General features: G+C 34.1%; 1 protein-coding gene across 1 annotated transcript in view; it reads left to right on the plus strand.

Annotated features, from left to right (window-relative positions):
- LOC149776175 (uncharacterized) overlaps positions 1-23,806 on the plus strand; it is a 44,939-nt gene extending 21,133 nt beyond the window's left edge. The window contains exons 2-3 of the mRNA XM_089942484.1: positions 16,382-16,447; positions 20,909-23,806. Of these exons, the coding sequence (XP_089798610.1) occupies positions 16,382-16,447; positions 20,909-21,172 (330 nt within the window). The 3' untranslated portion in view covers positions 21,173-23,806. The remainder of the gene's footprint in view (positions 1-16,381; positions 16,448-20,908) is intronic.
- Positions 23,807-24,226: the final 420 nt, after the last annotated feature.

The raw sequence follows: 24,226 nt of genomic DNA on the forward strand, positions 1-24,226 counted from the left end.
GATAGTTTTATCTGGAAAAACACAAAACATGTAATTGCTTCTAAAACAAATTCTAGCCTGTCATATTTGCTTTGATTCAATATTAATTTCCGAACTCTGTAAATAGTTCTTAAAAAAAAAAAACTCATACAAATGAGTTTATTGAAGGTATATATATTTCCCCACAAGACACACACATCTCTCTCTTTCTCTCCTAACGTAGACTGTATGCTAATTTCCCTAGTGTGAGTCGGCATCATTATTAGCTGAATGGAAATAGCAATACTGAACAGAATAGGTCAGATACAGTGCAGGTTTATTAACTTATAAATCTTCTGATATAAACGCTTTATAAAGTCAGCTTTTTGACACTTTTGGTGATAGTTACTGTGATCAACCGGAGATTACCAGGAAGCGACTATGATGAGAAAGAAAATGTGGTACTATTTAAATCAATTATTCCAAAATGCCAACGACTAATGGCATATACTGAAATAGTGTAACTGTGCAATACGTTTTTCACCGTAAATCTGCTAATTCGTGGCCATTACACTTTGAATTGCCCAGAGTGCTAGAAATGTTGATGGTAGTTATCCTTTGGCTTGTTTGTCAGCTCACATTTATCTAATTTCCTTTAAGCAAAAAGACACGTTCGCGTCGTTTTAGTTTTCACGATATGACACTCACCACGAAAATAAGAAGCATGAAACAAAGCATGCAAACAATACATTAAAACCGATTGTAGGAATAGGTGTCAGTGTATTGTAGACGTACGTTATTTTCAAGGCACGTCGATTTTGTTTTTCTTTTTGTTGTATTCTGAAAGATATGTACGAGATAATATGCAGCAAAGACTTTTCTGCGAAATGTATGTTCACTTCAGATTGTATCACTTTTCTTAAATGCTTGCTAAAGTAAATATATACGTATGACACACGCTTCTCTCACTGAAAATGAATTTCGTGCGAACTAAATAATAAACGAACCGTTTTCGTACACTTTTCTTATTGAAGATTCATTTAATTCACATACCCGACTTTGTTCAGTACAGTCAACGAACGTACTACCAAGCAAACGTTTATTCCTTTTGATCTGCTACTTGAAAATTTGACTCATTATATTAATATGTTGTTTTTAATTGAAAATCCGTTTTTCCAGCATGTAACTGTCTCGCCATATTCGCTTAACCTTTATACTTGTGATACTTTGTGATTTACATTCTTCTGATGCTCTAAATTTTGTTTTCTCGTTAGATTTCCTTCCTCTGGAAAGACGTTTCTATCCGGATTAGTGAAAGGAAATCCGCTATAATTCATCAAGTTTCGTGTTATTTTGCAATTTGATTTACCTTTATGATTGACAAACAGCGCATATAGTTGACTGGGTATGAAAGTGAATTGCGGTAAATAAATGATTATTGTCAAGAACAATGAGCCCCTGAAGTAAAGTTTGACATGGCTTATTTTCTGATGAAATTGACTAGAAAATTATAGAAAAATAGTTTATCGTGGAACGTTCATTGATTTTACAGTTGTTTCAATTACAGTCGCTATCTTCAAGTGACAGTTTCATGGCAATTCAATTAAGAATTCCGAATAATCAAGTGAAACCAGCATCAGTTTGAACGCCTGTTGAACACAATGTTTTATTTGATCAGGCATACTTAAAAGCACGCTTGATATCTTTTGAGGAAAAACAGATTATTTCTCCAAAGTGAGGCTCAGGAGGGATGTGGCAACAATAATTACATGAATTCAATGCAGCAATGTGTTTTATTTTGACAAATTACGAAAGAAATCTGTCCGATTAGGAAAACAGAGCTAGGAAGAGAAAACTGGGAATACGTATTTTAATGTGCGTGCTATGGTATAGCTAGATATTTACTGTAATTAATTTTCATTTGGTTTCAATGACATTGTATGTATTTCTTTGTGAGTATTTCATTTTGACAGTGGATTATTGTTTAAAAATATTATCAATGCATTGAGTCCTTAAGCAAATCAAACTTGATTCAAACACCAATCGTTTTAGCATAATATTAAAAGTTTGGTATCCCGATAGTGATAACAAATTATTATAGTGTATGTGACAAATCGAATTACTGATGTGTCTAATCAATACTTTTGCTAATTAGACATTAGATACAAAATGAAACTCATCCCATGCCACGAAGAATGACGAAGGAAATTTAAGCTTGAAGATATATACAAATCATATGGTGAATAACAGTCCTTTTACGTGCACTGGATTCAGGAAAGGATCGCGTTTGTCGGGGATTGATTAAGATAAATGTAATAAACTGATTACGATCGATTTCTAGGTCAATATAAAATACCTTTCAGCGTCCGCAACAAGTCACAGTCATGTAAAGGTTTACAAAGACAACGGTTTGTCTCTTTTATTTGTTTGTCTTGTGTATGTTTGTAATTGCCTTTGAAAAAGACTTATTAAGAGTCGAAAGCGCTTAGGATTGCTAGATACTAGTTTTGCACTGTTCGTTGTCAGTTTATTATATATATATATATATATATATATATATATATATATATATATATATATATATATATATATATATATATAATTGCTTTCGGAAGAAATAATGTTTCTTCCTCGTACATTTTTTTTACAAAGGTTTAAATACTTATAAATGTCAAATATATCGTGGCAAATGCTATACTATTGTATCAGTAAAATAATTGTTTCCTGCAAACGAAGACACGCTGGACTTTATTTATTTTAGGAAGGAAACAAATTTATTTTGACATTTCAAATTCAAATAAAATTCCTCTGTTGATACAGTGGCTGCACATAAAGTAGGACATTATTCCAACAGATTGAAAATGGAAGATAAGATTGAATCAAATGATTCAACGTGGGGCGAATTAGGCTATACACTGTGAACAGAATGATGGATCATAACTATCCGCTATAATTCTGCCCTAACAAGACATCAGCTTTTGTCCAAACATATCATTTTATATTTTAATATTCCAACAAATGTCTCTTACGATATTGTACCACAACAAGTACATTGATACTAACCTAACAGGTAGTCCCTTTATTGCCTTATTCAACTCTCTGCTAGTCAGTGATTGCCTTGTTATCCTTCACGTTGATCGCATATTCATGGTAATGTTGATAGTTTACAGAAAAAGTTCATTCTGATAGTCATTAAGCCAGGTTTTGAAACAGTTATGATATGTTTCAGCGACTTGTCTGATGGTTTACAATGATTTCTAGGCAGCAGGTTTGGATATGACAGATTCAGAGCGCATGTGCAAAATTAGAACAGCTCTATCTTTGTGCATGGGTTTCACACGTGGATGCTGGAGTTTGTATTGCTTTCTTTGACTTATATAACGCAGTTTTATGTTATGACACATTTTTACTTACATTAGAGTCAGTACACATCGCTTAAAGCTCTGATGAAAGGGTTATTGCTTAAACTTCACTCTGATAAAATAATGCTTTTCGAATACCCAGTTTCCATTATTTAGGTCTAACTACATCTTTCAGCGATCAGTTATTTATTCCAAATCAATCGTTTATGAAACAAACGGTAGTTGAGAATAGTATTAATACATAAATATATATATATATATATATATATATATATATATATATATATATATATATATATATATATATATATATATATATAAACGCGTTTTGAATTGTTACGGTATTTATTCCTCAGTATCTCAGCGAAACAATAAGTTTCTTTCAGATCTTGCAAGTCTCCAATACCATGCACCAACAGCTGGACAACTTCAGGATTACTTCACAATAAGGAATAAAAACGTATCCTACTGAGATCCACATAAGGCATAAAAACGCATCCTACTGAGATCCACAGTAAGGAATAAAAACGAATCCTGCTGAGATCCACATTTAGCTTTTATCAGTACCATTGATTAAAATCTTCCTTCGAGAGTAAATTCTCGCAAAAATGTTCATTCTCTGCATTAATCTCCACAGAGTTCTTATCAGTAGTTCTGATTGTTTGGCCTAGGCTAATAGGATACCAACGGACAATGACCGACAGTTTTTATTTCTTCAGTTAATAGTCTATCAGTGAATCAAATAGCTTACTGGTCGACCCGCAGTCAAAACTTATTACAGCAGTGGTTGACAATATATCTTTGAGACTAGCGTTTGCTTTCCTACCAAAGCTGTTACCACCACAAGGAAATAACATGGAAGAGGCGAAACAGTATTGTCTATTTATTCAGTCTTCGCGAAAGAAGGTGATCAAATCTAATAAAACAATCGTTTAATTGAAAGAACAAATGCAATCAAAGATCTCCCGACGTATTATATGACAAATGTAGAAGCGAGGGATGTTCAGTTTGGCAACGTTCTACATTGGGTCTCTTGTAAGATAATGGTTGTAGAAGAGAATACTCTGTCGCTAGCTTTCGTAGCAATTAAAGGTTTAATTGCAAAAGTATTGGCTTTTTGATTTCTCTCAAAGTCGTACTAGTTAAATAAATATCCCCAAGGGAAGCAAATTAATTAAGATACGATTTAACCATTTAATAGTCATAATGGGGGTGGGTGATGTTGAGTTAAGTATAATGGAGTATGGTGTCAGGAGAAATAAATATGCACTATCTTGAAAGTATGAGTGTGGTGTCAATACGAACTTCACAGTAGTACATAAGTTTACCATGTTATGTGTTGGGCAAATATGGGGGTATAGAGAGAATCATAATGTGACATAAGTCTCCGTGTTTTTCAGGATGGGACAGTATTGGGTTAAGGGGATGACAATGCCAAAAATATACATATGTTTATCATTTGGGGACAAAAGCATTCACATGACCGACCAATACTCACTTTAAATGAACAAAACGCAGCGTCGCAGTATGACTACCCACTTACTGACCAACATTGACACGTACTGTCCAGCACTCAGCCACACTGACTAGCACATACACCTAATGACCAGCACACATTGTTAAATGGGACGTACAGTCAAAGGGTAAATTTAAACCAAACCCTTAAACTAAAACCGTATAACCCTACAAACCCTACAAAGCCAACATATATACATCCCATACCATCCTATAAATTCAAAGTGTGGTAAAAGTGTAAAAGCGTATCGATGCTAGCATTATTACATGCATACTGATACCACTATCACTCACGACTTCAGCACAGTCGCATCAGTGTGACGTAGATGTGGTAACGGTTTGATGCTGAAAGTCCATAATTTCTTGTCAAACCCAACCGTCCTTTTCAATGCCAAGCCATACCTCTCAGAACAGTGATGTTGCTCGTTATTGCTAAATCAAACAACACCCCCCCCCCCCAAAAAAAATAAAATAAATAAAATGAAAACATGTGTGTCTATATCTTATGACTAATAATAATTCTTTATAAAAAAGCCAAGACACTGAAATGCTGATATATTATGTTGATGTTGATATATTATCTTTAATAAGAATCGCAACACATATGAAACGATTTTGTTTCATAAAAATCCATTTTTTCTTCTTCTTCTTTTGAGTGCCTTGATTGAGTGAAATAGATTCTTCTGCTTATTTTGCTTTTAATTTCTTCAAGAGAATAAATTAAATTGTTTTGCTGCTTCTTATGTTGTTTAAATTTATCCTTTTTCCATCACTTTTTGCAGAGACATAGATAGAATCAGCTCTTCTGCCGCTTCTGCGTTTGAAAGAATCTCATTTTTTAAATCTTCTTTAGCTTTCACTGAACACTCTGGAAAATAGGAGAAGAGAACTACTCTTCTCAAATGAAAGGTTACGGACTGCAAATTTTTGCTAATTGCCTCTGTAACAATGTAATACAGTCTTTTTCCGAGTAAAAAGTAAATCATGTTCGAGCTAGAATTTTCTGAAATAATGCCAGGATTATTGTTCAAAACTTTCTAAAGTGCAGAGGAAATTATTTTGTGTCCAAACAAAAGTAATGTCATAGGACAACTTAAACAATACCTCTACAATTAGAATGGTCTTCGTGATTCTTTACACATGATACTGTTGTATATCGTGGACATATATCTGTGAACGGGTTAGACACGTATCAAACAAGTTTGGAAAGTGCCATTTGGGCGTTAAGATGTTGTAGAATATTGCCATGTACGTAGATTTTACACGACTACTCAAGATTTTTTTGGACAAACCTGGACATTTATCTTGTTAGCTAGGTGACGATGCATTGCCCATAATATCAAAGCTATTAAGATAACTAGTAACGTCTTGAACATCCCATACATTTTGAGTCATTAGAGACGTTACTCTGAATCAGTAATGCATATCGATACGACTCTATCATATACTACAATTCATAAAACAGAATCGAATTAGATTTATCGCATTTTATTGCACAAATTTAAGACAGGCTATGAACGGAAGACCAAAGCACAAAGAGATTAAAATAGTGAGTATGAAATTGTTAATCGGATTAGTAAAATCTGGTACTTTGCCTACATAACAGGCAAAGAAGAAGTTCACCTGAATATTTTCAAGAAAAGGACGCTTTTTTTTATAAAGAACAACGAAACAATCACGTGCGACATAACTAAATGGCAAGTTAATCTTCCTTATATAATTCAGACCAATTAAGTCATTGTATTTCTGAACAACACGTACCAGCCTGAGAAATAAATTGCCAGGCTGCAATTTCGAACAATAACTACTGCGATAATTATGCCTTACGTTTGACAGAAAGAGGCAGATTAGACTTCCAAATTTGGATTTATCTAGTGAAGTTTCTAATTTTTGGTTTTATTGGTGTTTATTGACATTGACTTCTTTTTCAAAACACCCTCTGCACTTCATGATTCACAGCACAAGCCTTCGACGTTTAAATAACGAATAGCTTCTACATTTTAAGAAGGAAAGACAGCTAATGTGTTTAAATATAGTATCTAGAAACATTCTTTATTCAAATTACAAATGTAACTGAACAGAATATATCTTTGACAACTTTTCTTAAGACCACAGTCTCACACAAAACATGAAAGTACAACTTGCCGAAAAACAATCCGAAACCTACCTGTTCGCCCGTCATACTTATTCGGCTTATTGCAACCCGGTAATAAATGTATCACTATAGGCCTTCGTCTTAAGATGTAACTTGGTAACTTCGAGGATCATAATGGGGACTGTTGGGGTTTCTTCTACCCTAATTTATCCTTCACTATGACTTTTTTCCGATGCTTTTCATAAGAGGCATACCAGCTAATCGGTCTGAATTCCTTGTAAGGATTTGATTGGACATTTCATCAGGTCATCACTTCACAAAGTGGAATTTCCTAAGGCTAAACAGTTAAATATATTAAGGATCTTTATGGAATTTCATAACTTAAATGAAAACTGAACAACAAGAAGGAAAACTTTCTATCATAAATTACATGTCATGGAGAAAAATATCAAACATTTCTTTGATTCAACCCTTGAAAACTGTGTTCTTAAATTTACATCCTATCAAGAAAATAGACAATCAGATGGACAATGTTCTTGCTCAACACGACGAAAGCTTGATTTGATAGGATGTCTGCATTCCTTACTCTGCAAAACCCTATATATAGAGCCGATAAAGCCGATAAAGCCGCCTAAATGGATATTTTAAATTTGAGATTAACTACATATATCTTTCGATTCGATTGGTTTTACTGATAGACCGTGTTGGTTGCAAACTAAAATAAATCAATAAGTCAAATTAACTAAATGAATCAAAAAGCAAATTTATCTTTATAAAAGTTATATGTACGATGCTACTGGAAAACAGCTTTTTCTTAAAAATGAACATAGCAGACCCATGGTTTCCATTCAAAGACCGTTTTACTCTCTGTGGACAGATAGAAAACAAATTTTAGCCCACTGATTGGCTGATTTTTTTTGGACGCATATGTTGTATCACAGCAAGATCCCAACTTCGCGGGAAACCAGAAAATATGCAGAATTATGCTTATGTGGCACCGAAAAATGATTATTGGTCTCAGTTATGAAACACACACACACACACACACACACACACACACACATATATATATATATATATATATATATATATATATATATATATATATATATATATATACACACACAGTAATACCTCGAACATTCGCGAGGTTAGGTTCCGGAACCAGTCGCGGATCAGGAGGAATCGCGAATGTTTGGTACGAGTCACTAAAAATGTTAATAAATGCTTATTTCTAGGGTTTAAACCCTAAATATGACCCAAATCATACTCCCAAAGCACTTTAATTTCATTTAAAAGTTAGCTTAATACATTACCCTTAAAAAGAGAAATAATTGGTTGACGTAAAAATAGAGTACAGTATCGCCTAATGGGTATTTGCCACACTAGCGAATTTACAGTACGTTACATGTACACATGTACTAATATTACCCCTATACTAATTCATTGGCTGCCGTTTTCTTTTGCACTCACAGTAAGGTAAAACCAAGTAACGAATGGGACTGTAAACTTAATGACTGACGTTTTCTTTGTCATTGTCAGGAAGGTAAACTAGGTAAACTTCATATGTCACAGAAGTCATATAACGAAGGTACAATTCAATAAAATAAAACATGCACGTAGAGGGTACCAATGAAAATTTCGCGAATCCCTGAATTCGCGAATCCAGAAACGCGAATGCACGAGGTATTACTGTATATATATGATATTCTACTCACAGTGCGCATGTCCTATTTTAAATGGGAGTATTAGGCTGCTTATATCGCAACAAAATGTAGATTCACGTAACCAAACCGCTAATTAAATGTCTGGCACAAGCATCAATTTGCTTGCTGCAGATCGTTATTCTAAGTACTGGAAAATGAAAATTGTCACTTAACTACTTTATAAAAAGATTAATTTCACTGCAATTGTCGTTAGAGCTGGCGTGATACCTACTTTGCTACCAATTGCCACTTCCTACTTATGTATTTATTATTGATGATATTTTCTACGATACAAATTTATTGTTTTTTTAACAGGTTTGCACTTCTATTTCAATATACAATGACTTTGTACGGAAACGAAGGGGACTGAAATGCAAATGGCACCGGTTGAATACTGCCTTGCAACTAGCTATCACAAATTATCGCGTTGCCTTGATGTTTAAGGTTATCAGGGAATTTTAACTAACTGTTCTATCAGTTGCAGGAATAATCAAAATGCTTTAAAACAAACATGGAATGTGAATGAACTTGATAGCTTGTATGATAATATAGCTTTAAATATTCATTTGTTTCAGAAGCATTCCACACATTTTATGAAAATAACCATTATACTTTATTCCTGGCATGAAACATGCAATGATAATTATTATTGCTTAGAACCATGAATTACCTTTATAAAACTAATATATCATAAGATCTTTGCATATGTATGTATGTATGTATGTATGACTGACTGACTGACTGACTTTCTTTATTTCCTCTTCAGAAGAGATTTCATTCAGTTAATTTTTCGTTAAAACAGAACAGATAGGAACATAGCTGACATTAATGGACTTACAGTACACTATATATATACATATAAATATATACATACATACATATATGCACATACACACACACACACACATATATATATATACATATACACACACACATATATATATACATACATACACATATATGTATATATATATATATATATATATATATATATATATATATATATATATATATATATATATATATATATACATACACATACATGCACATATACATACATACATGCACATACATACACACATATATATATATACACATATACACATATATATATATAAATAGAAAGAAACGTAAAGAAAACGCAATATCTAAACACATGAGTGAGAGAACGCATTGCAAACAAGATATATATGCAACATAGATTAAGAGATGAAAATAAATGTATGTATGTATGTGCTTGTATGTGTGTGTATGTATGCATGCATGCATGCATGCATGCATATATGTATGTATGTATGTATGTATGTATGTATGTATGTATGCATGTATGTATGCATGCATGCATGCATGTATGTGTATGTATGTATGTAGGTAGGTAGGTATTTATGTAGGTATATATGTATGACCTAAACTTAAAGACCTAATAATGTTTCCTACCTTAAATATTCTCGGCATGTTATGTTTGTGTTTGTAATCATATCATTATATGTTTTTTATCTTATAGGTCTTGTCTAGTGTTGTAAAGCCCTTAGAACTTCTGAAGATTAGGCGCTATACAAAGTCCTCATTATTATTATTATGTGCAAATAAAGGTAGATACCCATTTAATTTGATAAGATGTTCATCACACGTTTGAGTTGCTAATACGTTTCTGAGTTGCTTGTAAAATGTTAAACCGCTAGAAGTATGGAGAAATGATTTGATGTAATAAATATGACGATATCATTGTTATTGCCTGCCCACAGACTGATTTGGTTTCTATTTAATATTTTGTGTAGCAATATATTTCCACATGTAATAAGGTGACGATCGAACGGACGTGCATTTGCACGAAGAGCACAACTTAGACCACGTTTTGAATCAATGCAATTGGAATCTGACTTCTATCGCTTCTTCCTCCTTGCTTGGCAACCGCTCCGGTGGCCTAGTGGTTAGAGCGTCCGCCTCGGATGCGGGAGGTCGTGGGTTTGATCCCCGGCCGAGTCATACCAAAAACTTACACAAATGGTACTAACAGCTGCTTCGCTTGGCGCTCAGCATTAAGAGGTTAGTGTTAGGACTGGTCGGCCCGGTGTCAGGATAATGTGACTGGGTGGGACATCATGCTACATGTCTGCGGCATGATGCCCCAGTGCTAGACATCACTATAAACTGCCACATTGCAGACATCGTAGCGATATGACTGGAAAATTGTTAAAGCTACGTTAAAAATCCAAATCACATCACATCACATCCTTGCTTGGCAATGTTACTAGTTTTATATTTACCAAAATACAGATTGAAAATGCAGATATCACACTACAGCTGCTGGTTTTAGAACATTTGACTGACATGATTTGGTAGACTGGTCTGGTATGATTTATAAGGCTAGTCTGACATGATTTAGAAGATTCGTGTGACATGATTTGTATGATTGGACGGACATGATTTGGATAATTGGACTGACATGATTTAGAAGGTTTTCCGATATGATTTTAATGGTTTGTCTGACACGATTTAGAAGATTTGTCTGACATGATTTAGAATGCTCTCTGACATAATTTAGTTTTGGTTTTGAAGAATGGTCTGATATTATTGAGAAGATTGGATGATTGAGAATAATGGTCTGACATGATTTGGACGATTGGTCTGACATGATTTCTATGATGGCTCTGGCATAATTTACAAGGTTGATTTTACATGTATTATACGATTGATCTGCCATGATTTAGATGATTGAACAGACATGATCTAGAAGATTGGATTTTTTTAGAAGATGGGTCTGACATGATTTAGAAGATTGGTCTGACATGGTTTGTATGATTGGACGGACATGATTTCAATAATTAGACTGACATGATTTAGAAGGTTGTCCGACATGATTTAGATTTTTTGTCTGACGTGATTTGGAAGATTTGTCTGACATGATTTGGAATGCTGTCTGATATGTTTTCGAAGATTCGTTTGGCATGATTTGGATGATTGATGGTACCTGATTTAGAAGATTGGATGATTTAAAGGATTGATCTGACATTATTTTGAAGATTGGTCTGACAAGCTTGCATGAAGCTAAATTATAGAAACTACATCACGTTATTATCTCCTTTTGGCTTATATGTTAAATCGAGAGGGTGTATTAGCACAGAAAACGAAGACGCCATTTCATGCGAATGGCCGCGATAAGGTCCACTTTGGTGGATAAATGAAGCTGAATTTAGGAATTCATAGGATATATCAACAGACAGTTTGACGTAGTATAATGATTTCCTATCAGCACTGTGAAATTATCCAGTGATGTAACAAAAACAATGTGATCATAGTTATTGTCTCCCCAAATCATGTAGTTGTTTTGTTATCTTCTATTTGGACTATTTGATCTATACTTTTACGTGTGGCCTTTGAGCGTCTCATTATGATTCGGCGCAGGGATACTACAATTTAGCGCTATTAAATTATAGGATTGAGCGCAAGATTTTAATGTAATTTAGGGGCATTACTCGTGCAGACAATATAGCATGTGCGAGAAGCAAATATGATAAATTTTGATGACGTTGATTCGATTTTGTATACTGGTAATCATTTAGAACAGCAAATTTGAAATATTTCCCATAATTTAGAATCTGATTTCAGCACCTTTATAATGCCAAATGAGAACATAACACCTTCACTCATATTTTATACTCTAAAATATAACAACTGGGAGATAGAATTCAAAGCAAGGGTTTAAAATGTACATAGCTCTATAAGTAAGTTGTATTGTCCCCAATGGTTAAGTTTGTTCGCCTATACGTTTAACACCGTCAAAGCAATCGTATTGTTATATAGTTTCTTATGTTACTCTGAATTAGTATAAAACAATGCATTGTTCTCCAACATATTTATTTGCCGCTATAAACAGCGAATTAATGCAGTTAGTTCTTCGATTGTACGTCGCACAGCATGATTTCAATAACTTTGATAAATGGTAAAACGCAGATGCTAATTTCATCGTTTGACGCGACATTTTAGTGCTCTGGTGGTAACGAAGGGCAGTCAGTCGTTGCGCATCCGTGTTTTGAAGTCTTGTACAAGTTTATTATCTGATATATGTACGACACCAAATGTGATTATATTAGAATCAGTTCCTTTCATAAGATTTATATACGTAATCATTTGTCTGCATGAACACGGATTTTGAGCACTTATAAGTCGAATACAAATAATTCAGTTATAACAGAATGTAACGTTAATATTTCGCCAGATTACTAAACTACTTTGGTAAGATGGGCAAAACATACATGCATCTTATGAATGACCAATCCAGGAAGACTCTTGCTAAATAATGGTAATATAATGGTGCTACCCACTTTTGGGAAACATCCCCATGTAGGTACCCACACAAAATTCATTTCGATGATATCTCCACGTTGACATCAAGGCCTCCATCCTAACATAAAAAAACAGTTTTCAACGTTTTATTTTACCCGTTAGTTTGCTTTTCATTATTGTCAAGTGTTGGTAACAACTGTTTTGTTTATATTAATTGGTAAAAATTATTTTGAGTAATAAACAGCATGAAGCATAGAGGTTTGCAAGGATTCAAGAGTAACAGGAAATCTAAATACAATAATTTCATTTGCACTCTGATTGAAATACATTACACTTATTGCATTAGCACACTAATTGAAATATATTACACAGAGTAAATAGCAAACTGATTAAAATACATTACACAGAATAAGTTAGCAAATTGATTGAAATACGTTGCACTCAATACATTTGCACACTGAATGAAATATATTACACTGATTACATTAGCACACCGATTAAAAAACATTAAACTTATTATATCAGCATCACATATATTGCATTAGCACACTGACTGAAATTCATTACACTGATTACATTAGCACACTGACTGAAATATATTACACTGATTACATTGGCACACTGACTGATATACATTACACTGATTACATTGGCACACTGACTGAACTATATTACACTGATTACATTAGCACACCGATTGAAATATATTACACTTGTTACATCAGCATCACATATATTGCATTAGCACACTGACTGAAATTCATTACACGATTACACTAGCACACTGACTGAAATACATTACACTGATTACATTGACACACTGACTGAAATATATTACACTAATTACATTAGCACACCGATTGAAATACATTACACTTATTATATCAGCATCACATATATTGCATTAGCACACTGACTGAAATACATAACACTGATTACATTGGCACACTGACTGAAATACATAACACTGATTACATTGGTACATTGGCTGAAATATATTACACTGATTACATTGGTACACTGGCTGAAATATATTACACTGGTTACATTAGCACACCGATTGAAATTCATTACACTTATTACATGAGCATTACATATATTGCATTAGCACACAAACTGAAATTCATTACACGATTACACTGACACACTGACTGAAATATATTACACTGATTACATTAGCACACTGACTGAAATATATTACACTGATTACATTAGCACACAGACTGAAATTCATTACACGGATTACATTGGCACATTGACTGAAATACATTACACTGATTACAATTTCACACTGGCTGAAATACATTATGCTCAGTACATTAGCACACTGATTGAAATATATTACACTGATTACATTAACACACTGACTGAAGTACATTACACTTATTGCATTAAAACACTAAGTGAAATGACTGCATTAACCCACTGAGTAAAATATATTACAGTCAGTACATTAGCACGCTGATTGAAATACATTTCACTTATTACATTAGTGCACTGAATGAAATACTTAACACTCAGAACATTATCACACTCACTGAAATACATTACACTCAGCACATTAACACACTCACTCAAATATATTGCACTCGGAACATTAGCACAGTGATTGAAAGGGTCAACGCTTTCCTCAACAATTTCGCTCCATTGTGTGTTCATCTATTCACAAAGCTGAAGTTGTGCTATAATTCCGACTTCCTCGTTTTCTTCCGACCTGCTGCAGAATGCACGAGCCCAACATTCAATGATGTGACTAATTACCTGCCCCACCCCATCTTTGTTGAAATATTTAGCTGGAGAAAAGGACACACTTCGGACAGTCGGATAATCTAATGCCACTAATATTTTCCCGTATTATTCGACTTTTTTTCCAGATTGTAAGGAAACTTAGTTCGAGTTAGTGAGTTGGTCTTAGCCAGCAAGGTAAAGATAAATGATATCTCTCCGAATGTGTCGGTGCTTGTTCCTGGGCATTGAATTTGGAAAACTTACAAAGAAATAAAGTTTTGAGATGAGAAACAGAAATTCAAATTGTTGTCAAAGGCAAGTTCCAGATATAAAATCCTTAGATATTCGAGTCATCATATACTAGGATGAAAGTCTGCGCTGAATGTTTATATTAGTACTAGTATTACATACTGATCTTTTCATAATTAGAGAAATCTTGAATTTCGGTATTATATGCCCATTCAGTCGAGATGTCTATAAGAATATAACTTAACTTCGAAGTCAGCTTTCTATTAAACATTCCATTTTTGCTGTAACACAACATGACAGCCAATACAATATATCAAAAAATAAATAAATAAATAAATAAATAAAATACATAGGATATCGCATTTTCACCTTGAAGCTACCATTCGACGAAAAAGCGTCGATTTCATTTTGATATCCACGACGAATTAAATCATTTTAGACATCATCCTACGACCTTGTGACGGGTTGCAAGGTTTTAGTGTCATGCTGAACAGAAAGCTTTTTAAATTATGTATGACCAGTCTGGAGAGATCTTTCTCTGCAGTAGAGTAAAATATGATTCAGTCACTCAGTTCCGGATATACTTTTTTTCTCAAGGATTGGAGTAGACTTTCTAAGAAAAATAATTCAGCCGTTTAAAGCTTCTCATCGTCTTAGCATTTTTCTCACTTTATGAACGGCATATATATTGAAAAGATAACCAATTTCGAGCTACTCAATCAAAATAAAAAGCACTTAGACATTTTTTTATCTTGGATTTGCCCCTTCTCTGTCATTAACAGAACAGTCTATTTACTACGTTGGCACATGGTATAAAATACAACAGAATCCCCAAATATTACTTTACAATGCATCATATGCACATGCTACTATATATCCATAAGTAAATACGTTTCTAATTACAATTAATAATTTACAAATCTCGACGAACTGAATACATTTTCTGTACTATATTGTTCTGATCTGATATATATCCTGTTAATGCGGGCTTATGGGAATTTCAACACAGCTCTCATAATTGATCAATTCAAGTTTTATTTTGTCCTGAGTTGGAAATTAAACAGATTCTTAGAATCGATATTTCTTAAAAGAAAAAACAAACTTCATGGGATCTCCATGATGTACCTCATCTCACTTTTTTTTACCACTATTCTTGCTCATCTTTTATTATCATATTATCGATTTCTACAAAATGTTTACCTCAAAGAATACATCGTAAAAGGTTTAACCGGATATGCCGGACAAAGAAAGTTAGTAAAATTCACAGAATTTAAAAAAGAATACGATCGACAGATAACGCGATCGTGATATAATATTACCGACACATCTTTTACTTTCTGGCTAAACGCCGTGATTGAGATGTGACACAGCATAAATCATCTTGAATGAGACGACGTAAGGCGATATTTTTAGATCTACTGTGCTAAGTACTTAACCGTATTTTGAAATTCAAGGTGTCTTTCATTTTCATTTTCTTTCAGGATAGGTTATTGTCAAAAATTGATGACAGGGATTTTGAGTTAACGCCGGGTGAAGATGACGAAGAGGTGAGTGGAAGAGAACATCCTGAATTATTTGCATTTAAATTTGGAATCATGCAACATCTTCAAACAGCTGATTTTCAGATAAAGATATTTGCTTACATTTGATGACCTAAGCTGGTTTCACAATATGTCTAATGACATCGCCTGCAAACATATTGTAATGCAACCCCAACATACGCGTTAACAGACTACCATATGTACCCGCTTATAAGTTGAGTCGAACTGTAAACAACACAGATCCACTTCTGCCGACGACAAAATCTGGATCTGTGCAGTTGGTAAGGGGTAATCAGTAGAACAAACAAGATAGACCCTGATCTGCCGGCGCATTATGCAAAGGAAAATATGTTTGTTTGCAGTTTTGACTTGATTTATAAGCGAGTATATACTGTATTCCTGTGCTTTAGATCGTAGATAAAACTTAAGCAAATTCCTCTTCATCCAACAGTATGGTAGCAACAGGCACGGATTCATGCGCAACTATATGAAGAACTGAAATGTAACTTAAGCAAATTCCTCTTCATCAAACAGTATGGTAATAACAGGCACGGATTCATGTGCAACTATATGAAGCACTGAAATGTGTAAGTTCTAAATTTATTTAAGTAACAAGAAAAAATAAAGAACACTCTCTGAAATCGACTTTCACACATTGACACATTGAAAAATTCAGAGCAAGCTTCGCCCGGTTTTATTCCAAATTTGAAACCAGTTTGCCTTTTTGTTTGATTCATGTGAACATTGATTTAACATTTCCCGATTAATCTTGATTGCTGAAATATTTATATCAGACTAGCATACACGTCTCATAAAAGGAGTATTTTCAGAAAACATTTTCTATTTGTTTTAAGGCAGAGAGTTATTTTCAAACTGAATTTAATTTTCCAGTTTGCAATTTCTTTAATGCCATTGCATTAGCGCAGATAATTTAGTGTTTAATCAAACCGTAATCTACTGATATAAAATACATCTGATCCGAATGTCTCATCAAGACCAATCTAATAATAATACTTAGATTTTATCGCAAGGGTAATACATTAAATAATTCTCGAAACTTTGCACTAAACTAAGGCAGACAATTAATCAAAATGGATGCTCCAATGTGCAAGAAAAATGAGCATGAGCTAATCAAACGTACACTAACGTTAGCAGTTTTTAAAACAGTGAAAATAAATTGTGCCAGAGTAGACAGTTTCAGTTTCTGATCAATTATTTATAAATATAAAAGGAGTTTAACATAACGATTTTGGCTAATTTTGTTTTAAAGTTACCTTTGAAGTCTAGGAAGAGATAATGACAAAGTGGACATAGCAGTATTTAGAAAGGTGCACTTTTCAAGCTAGAACAAGCTGTATACCCTCCAATCCAAATTACTCTCATCAATCATACACAAACATATAGGGAGTTAAAAGTTTAACGATAACTAAGCTGTACGAGATCTTTTTCAACTATCAAGGATAGCCAATGAGGAACACCTAGGAATTATTTTTGTTTGAAAGTCAAATCCTGTGTAAAGTACAAAAATATAAGGGAAGAACCAAAGCATTCATGCGAACATTTTGTGTGCTTTGATAATAATTGTTAACAATAGTTAAAACATTGTTCTGTCATTTTGTTAATGACATTCGTTATTAACTTTATAACCATTTGTAATTATAACAATTTAACATCATATTTTACAGGATTCACGAAGTCAGTAAGCTTGAAACTCGTTTACACACTATTCATAAACGCCATTCTCTTCGCCACGTCCATATACTTAGTGCGTAATTACTTTCAAGCGATAAAGCCAAATATTTAGTGTTTAATTACTTCCAAGCTATACGGCCATATATTTAGTATGTAACTACTTCCAGGCTATACGGCCATATATTTAGTGTTTAATTACTTCCAAGCTATACGGTCATATATTTAGTGTGTAATTACTTTCAAACTATACGGTCATATATTTAGTGTGTAATTACTGTTAAGCTATACGGCCATATAGTTAGTGTGTAATTACTTTCAAGCTATACGGCCATATATTTAGTGCGTAATTACTTCCAAGCTATACGGCCATATATTTAGTGTGCAATTACTGTTAAGCTATACGGCCATATAGTTAGTGTATAATTATTTTCAAGCTATACGGCCATATATTTAGTGCGTAATTACTTCCAAGCTATACGGACATATATTTAGTGTGTAATTACTTTCAAGCTATACGGCCATATATTTAGTGTGTAATTACTTCCAAGCTATACGGACATATATTTAGTGTGTAATTACTTTCAAGCTATACGGCCATATATTTAGTGCGTAATTACTTCCAAGCTATACGGACATATATTTACTGTATAATTACTTTCAAGCTATACGGTCATATATTTAGTTTATAATAATTTTCAAACTAAACAGTCATAGATTAGCATGATTTAGTGTGTAATTACTGTCATTATATACGGCGATATACTTAGTATGTAATTATTGCCAAGCTATACGGTGATATACTTAGTGTGTAGTTACTGTCAAACTCCTTGACAACATGAATCTTGTAAAATATCAAGTTCAATTCTAATATAAAACTTCTATTCAAGTAAATCTCGTGTACTTCCATAACCATGATATTATAGTTACTGCTACTTACACATTAAACGCGTTAATTAAACAAACTCATCCCATATCTCTCTTCTTTTTATACTCAAGACAGCCACACAACTTCAGATATTATGTATAGTAGTAATACTTTCAATTGTCATTTAAGTGATCTTGGTTGGAAATAAACTCATATTTTGTACTGTTAAATTCTGAGTCAGTTAAACGTTTCCAGATAAAGCAGACAACATGTTTTCTTAGAAAGATTTTAGCGGGCTCCCTCTGGCCAAGTGGTCTAATTTTCTAGCCTTTAAGAATCACTGATATTCTCTCTTCTGTCCGTGTGATTCGGGTCTTAGCTCAGTCAACGCGGATCTATGAAAACGTGCCAGTAGCTAACCGTCGGGCGGAGGTTCTTTCTGTGATATTTGCCGTGTTCTTCCTCCTCCAAAATATCCCGACCGCCAATTACAGCCTGTGATATGCTGAAAAAATGACGTTAAAACCTCAAACCACATACAGGGAGATTTTGGTACGTGTTATCTACAAAGATCATTGTACCGGTTTTTCGAAACGGAGTGATGTTTATATCACGGTGTGGGAAACACTTTTGAGAACTATTCCAATATTTGCATCCGGGGATCATTTGGAGCAGTTTTCTTTACATTTATTTACTCTAAGCAAGACCTGATCCAGGAATATAGTGGTGGGTGATAGGGTTTGTTATGGAATCAATAATGAGGACACTGGGGGTAAATAACTCAAATTCTTTAAATCGTTTTCTTGGCATAATTTGATTCATTTAACTGTCCAAAAAAAATTGCTCTGTGAAACGTTATGGTTGTTTCGCTTGTTTCGCAGTCATTTGTTGAGAGTAATGATTGGGGAGCCGGCTTCGCTTCTCACCCCCTGGAACACCCATTGCTAAGATTGAACCATATTATCTGAACCTATTAAACGCTCAAGCGAGCGCGACAGTTTCGTAACCAGTGTGATAATCCTTTTAACCCATTGTCACAAGGACAATATTTTTCATTTATTCAACTTAAATGTTCTGTCCGTAAAATTGGATGCTATTGGAAAAAAATTATCCATTCTTGAAATATTCCTCTTTCTGTACCATGATAATAATTATTTAAAACTCCGTTGAACTTAAATGACCAGACACATACAGATTGAAAAGCAAACAAATGATGTAGAATATTAGGAAGACTGTGCCATATGTTATCATGACAGTAAATGCAAATATCATTGAGAAAGGTGATAATTTTAAGATATCTGTTACTTCCTACTTTTGCCTTGTTTTTCTTGTCGTCCTTTCCCTGGGTAGCAATGTTCTGCATTTTAATTGATTTTAAATGCTTGTTGTTGTTTTAAAATTAATTTTGTTTACTCATTTCTCCATGTTCACCGGGATTTTCTGGAACCGTGCCATCTCAGAAGGTAGCGTGCCAGACTTGCAATGAGGGTGTTATAGATTCTAACACTGCCCAAAACAGCCTGGGTATTTTCCGTGTCGTGCCTCTAGCTAGACATTTTACATATAATGACATAACACTGAATCGTCTTTTTTGTACAGATACGTTATTAAACACCGTTAAATTATTCAATCTTCCTAAACACTTCTTTTTCCTTCTTTCACGATTTGTGAAAATTGTGGCTTATATCACTTCACATAGAAATCGTATTTGTGGTGTTTGGTTTCTTCCTGTTTTGTACGCGTTACCCCAACCATATTGGTATTTGCACAATCTTACAATTTTCCTTATTTTAGAAAATCTACACATATTTGTGTCGATAATTAGGCACAGAATTAGGAGTTGTCAGTCATTTGATCCCGATCTATGTGTCAAAATACTGAACCAATAAATATTTTGTTCTTTTCTTTAGTGCGTCATCTGTATGAATGCCAAGGCAACGATGGAAACTCATCCATGTGGTCATCGCGTGATTTGCCGGAAGTGTTTCATCAAAACAATACAAGTAGCAGTTGCCCAGCGATGCCTGCCACTAAAATGCGTCATCTGCAGAACACGAATTTTAAAACTCCGCCAACCAGCGTATATTAAGGTTTCCTCGTCTACGTTACAAAAGTTGAGAGGTTCAGAAGGACATTCAAAGTCGCCAAAGCCTGCTCAAATGTATACAAAATAGGCTGATTATGACATTATATATATATATATATATATATATATATATATATATATATATATATATATATATATATATATATATATATATTGAATGTTGCTTAGTTGTTATGTGATCTCACTTGTTATGTATTGGAAACTAATACATTCACCATATTTGTGTTACATGACACCTTAAGGCTGCTTTTCATATATGGAACCAATAAGTAGAACATATTAATGTACAAAGACCTTTCTCCAATTGGAACTGTTTTACGATGGTGCGACTAACAAAATCTTTTTTTCAATACTGGCACATTATATAAGGGCAAATGTATTTAAGGGCATGACTTGATAAGTAGTCTGCTTGGGGTGGGTGGAGGAACGTTCGATGACTTTCCTGAGATGAAGGGTTTAAACTACACTAGAACTAAGAAATCTTGAAATCGTCGCGTAATTTGTCTCCGGTTATACTAGTGCTGCATAGTATTTAAATGATCCATATTGTAATTATCGAAGCATAATAGCGTTGTGTAATTCGACTTTGAAAACGAACAGCTTGTTTAAAGGCTGTTTTTGAGTTTGAAAATGCGTTTACAAGACTGGATAGTTGTACGACGGCATATTTAATCTGTGTATAGATCGCCCATCCCGGGCCGTGTTTTGAAGGAGCTTTGACCAGAAACACCTTTCATTTTGTTCATTATTTCACGTTTTTACGACCTTCGTACGGTATTTTGTCACACTAAGCGGACTGTATTGTCAGTTCGACGGAAGCAAGATGGCGGACCCAGTGATTGCTGTCTTTAGTTGTAGGATATGACTTGGGACTCAGTGATTACAGGTGGAACGTATTTTTGTTTCTAATTAGGCATTTCCACGTGAGAAGAGGAGGGCTGTGCTACCTCTGATGCTTTGTGCAATGTCGAAAAGTGGATCAATATGTCTATATATTGGAATGTGTCTTTTCCATTAAATATTACAATATGAAACAACAACGATGCTTGGGTAGAATACATAGCAGGATGATAGTAAGCACATACTGCACAAGGAAGACGATCTATATTATCAAGTGTACACAACCATTATTATTAGTTGAAGCAACAATGGTGGCAGTTGTCTTAGAGAATGAAATTCATTCACTCTCTATAATCAAAGAACAGAAATAGTACATGCAGAAAACCAAATCGGGAAAAGTCCAATGAATTCGGCCATTTGACGGACATATATTTTAGTCCGAAATAAATTTTGTTCAATACCATATGGTTAATCTTATATAAGAAGTGATTCTTAACAACGTCACAAATATAAGTGCTCGTATTAAGTACACATAGCATGTTTAACCCTTACTACGTAAGCAGCAAACCTTTACAAGTATACTTTTCATAAAGGATAATAGCATTGATTACTTGTGTAATTTCGTTAGGATGATCATCTTATTTTTGTATAAAATGGACATTTTAATGGTATCCTTACATCTCAGAAACCGTCAATTTTCTTCTTCGATTGTTACTGAAGAAGGAACAGTACGTTCGGCTTTACCATATGGTCGTCTTATAACAACCAGTTGATCCTTTTCGTGACCACGAAAGCCATGTCTCCGGGATGAAAATATACCATGCCAAAGACAGCCATTTCTCCGGTATGAAAAGTTACCAATCTCGATGTTTGTTTCTCATATACGTTTCGTTTCAGAGGGGGGTTGCTATTTGGTTTATACCACTTTTCGCGATTGCAGAGAATGGCGTTAACTTTATAAATAATGTACTGTTGTTAATCTGATGCAATCCGTTGCATACAAAAGTTCGATAAACGCCGACTGTTTCGTACACTTGTACGACGTAATAAGAGTGATCGTTTTTCTTTGCGTATACATACAGTCATACATGTCAGTTCATTTACAAAATCAGTAATTAAACATGTTAAGCAAAGCTGTAACGGTAAAAGGCTGAAATCCAGTCTATAAATATGATCAATATATTGAATTGCATAATACATCCTTGGTGACATGTCGCCATGATTTCTAAATGGATTAACATCGTCAAATAGGTTAGTGGAAAACATATGACACCGCATATCTTTTTCTATGAAATTGTTTGCTGCGGAATTAAAATAATAAACTATCGAATAGACTTGTCATTCCAAATAAAGCAAAATATAAATTTCGTTGTCATTTGTCGTTTAACAACATAGTTCCATAATAGTTTTAGCAAAGTTATGGATTTCAGTGGACAAGTGAATAAGCAAAGTTAAAGATTGCATGAGCTAGTGAATATTACATGATGATGTGCTGACATAACATTTGGAATCAATTGTAGCTGGTGACCCAACGACTGGTACAAGTATTCTTGAGTCAAACTGGTCCAAATAATAATAAGAAATTTTATGGCGTAAAAGATGGTGGTAATAATAGTGGCAAACTACTGCAATGTATAGATGTAAAGATCATTATTATCACATCGATTAATGGAACCATCAGTCGCCTATCGCCAATTTTTCATGCACCAGCTCACTAATCCACTCAGCCATGCGCTTAACCACCTCCCACTCTCCACAATGACTACAACGAAGGATGAAACAAAGTACAAGAAAAAGATCCACGTGATCTATTTGGCTAGGCAGGCGGTAATTAAGGCCAAAATCTGTATATATATATGTATATGTAGAACACTTAGGTTTTTTCCAGTTTTAGAATAGATACATTTTTTTAATGCTGGCATGCAGGATATGGCACTTGTCTATTGATAACTTACTGAAACATTATTCATGTCATTGTCGGCTATGTTGCCGCAACATTTGTTTCAATTAGCTATCATATAACCACACTTTATTCAAATGTTCCTCGAAGGATCATGAATATATGAACCGTGAAAGCAACAGCAGAAGTATGCTGCTATAATTCGAAAATGCACGAGTGTTGATTGTTCCAAGCACTATTTCGTGGACATGATCAACACTGCGTAGTTGTGTGTTTATGCGTGCGTGTGTGCGTGTGTGTGTGTGTGTGTGTGTGTGTGATTTGGATTTTTAACGTAGTTTTTATAAAAAAATTAGTCATATCACTACGACGTCTGCAGTA

The sequence above is a fragment of the Sinohyriopsis cumingii genome, chromosome 18, assembly GCF_028554795.1.
Source record: "Sinohyriopsis cumingii isolate HCF-2022 chromosome 18, ASM2855479v2, whole genome shotgun sequence".
Taxonomy (NCBI): domain Eukaryota; kingdom Metazoa; phylum Mollusca; class Bivalvia; order Unionida; family Unionidae; genus Sinohyriopsis; species Sinohyriopsis cumingii.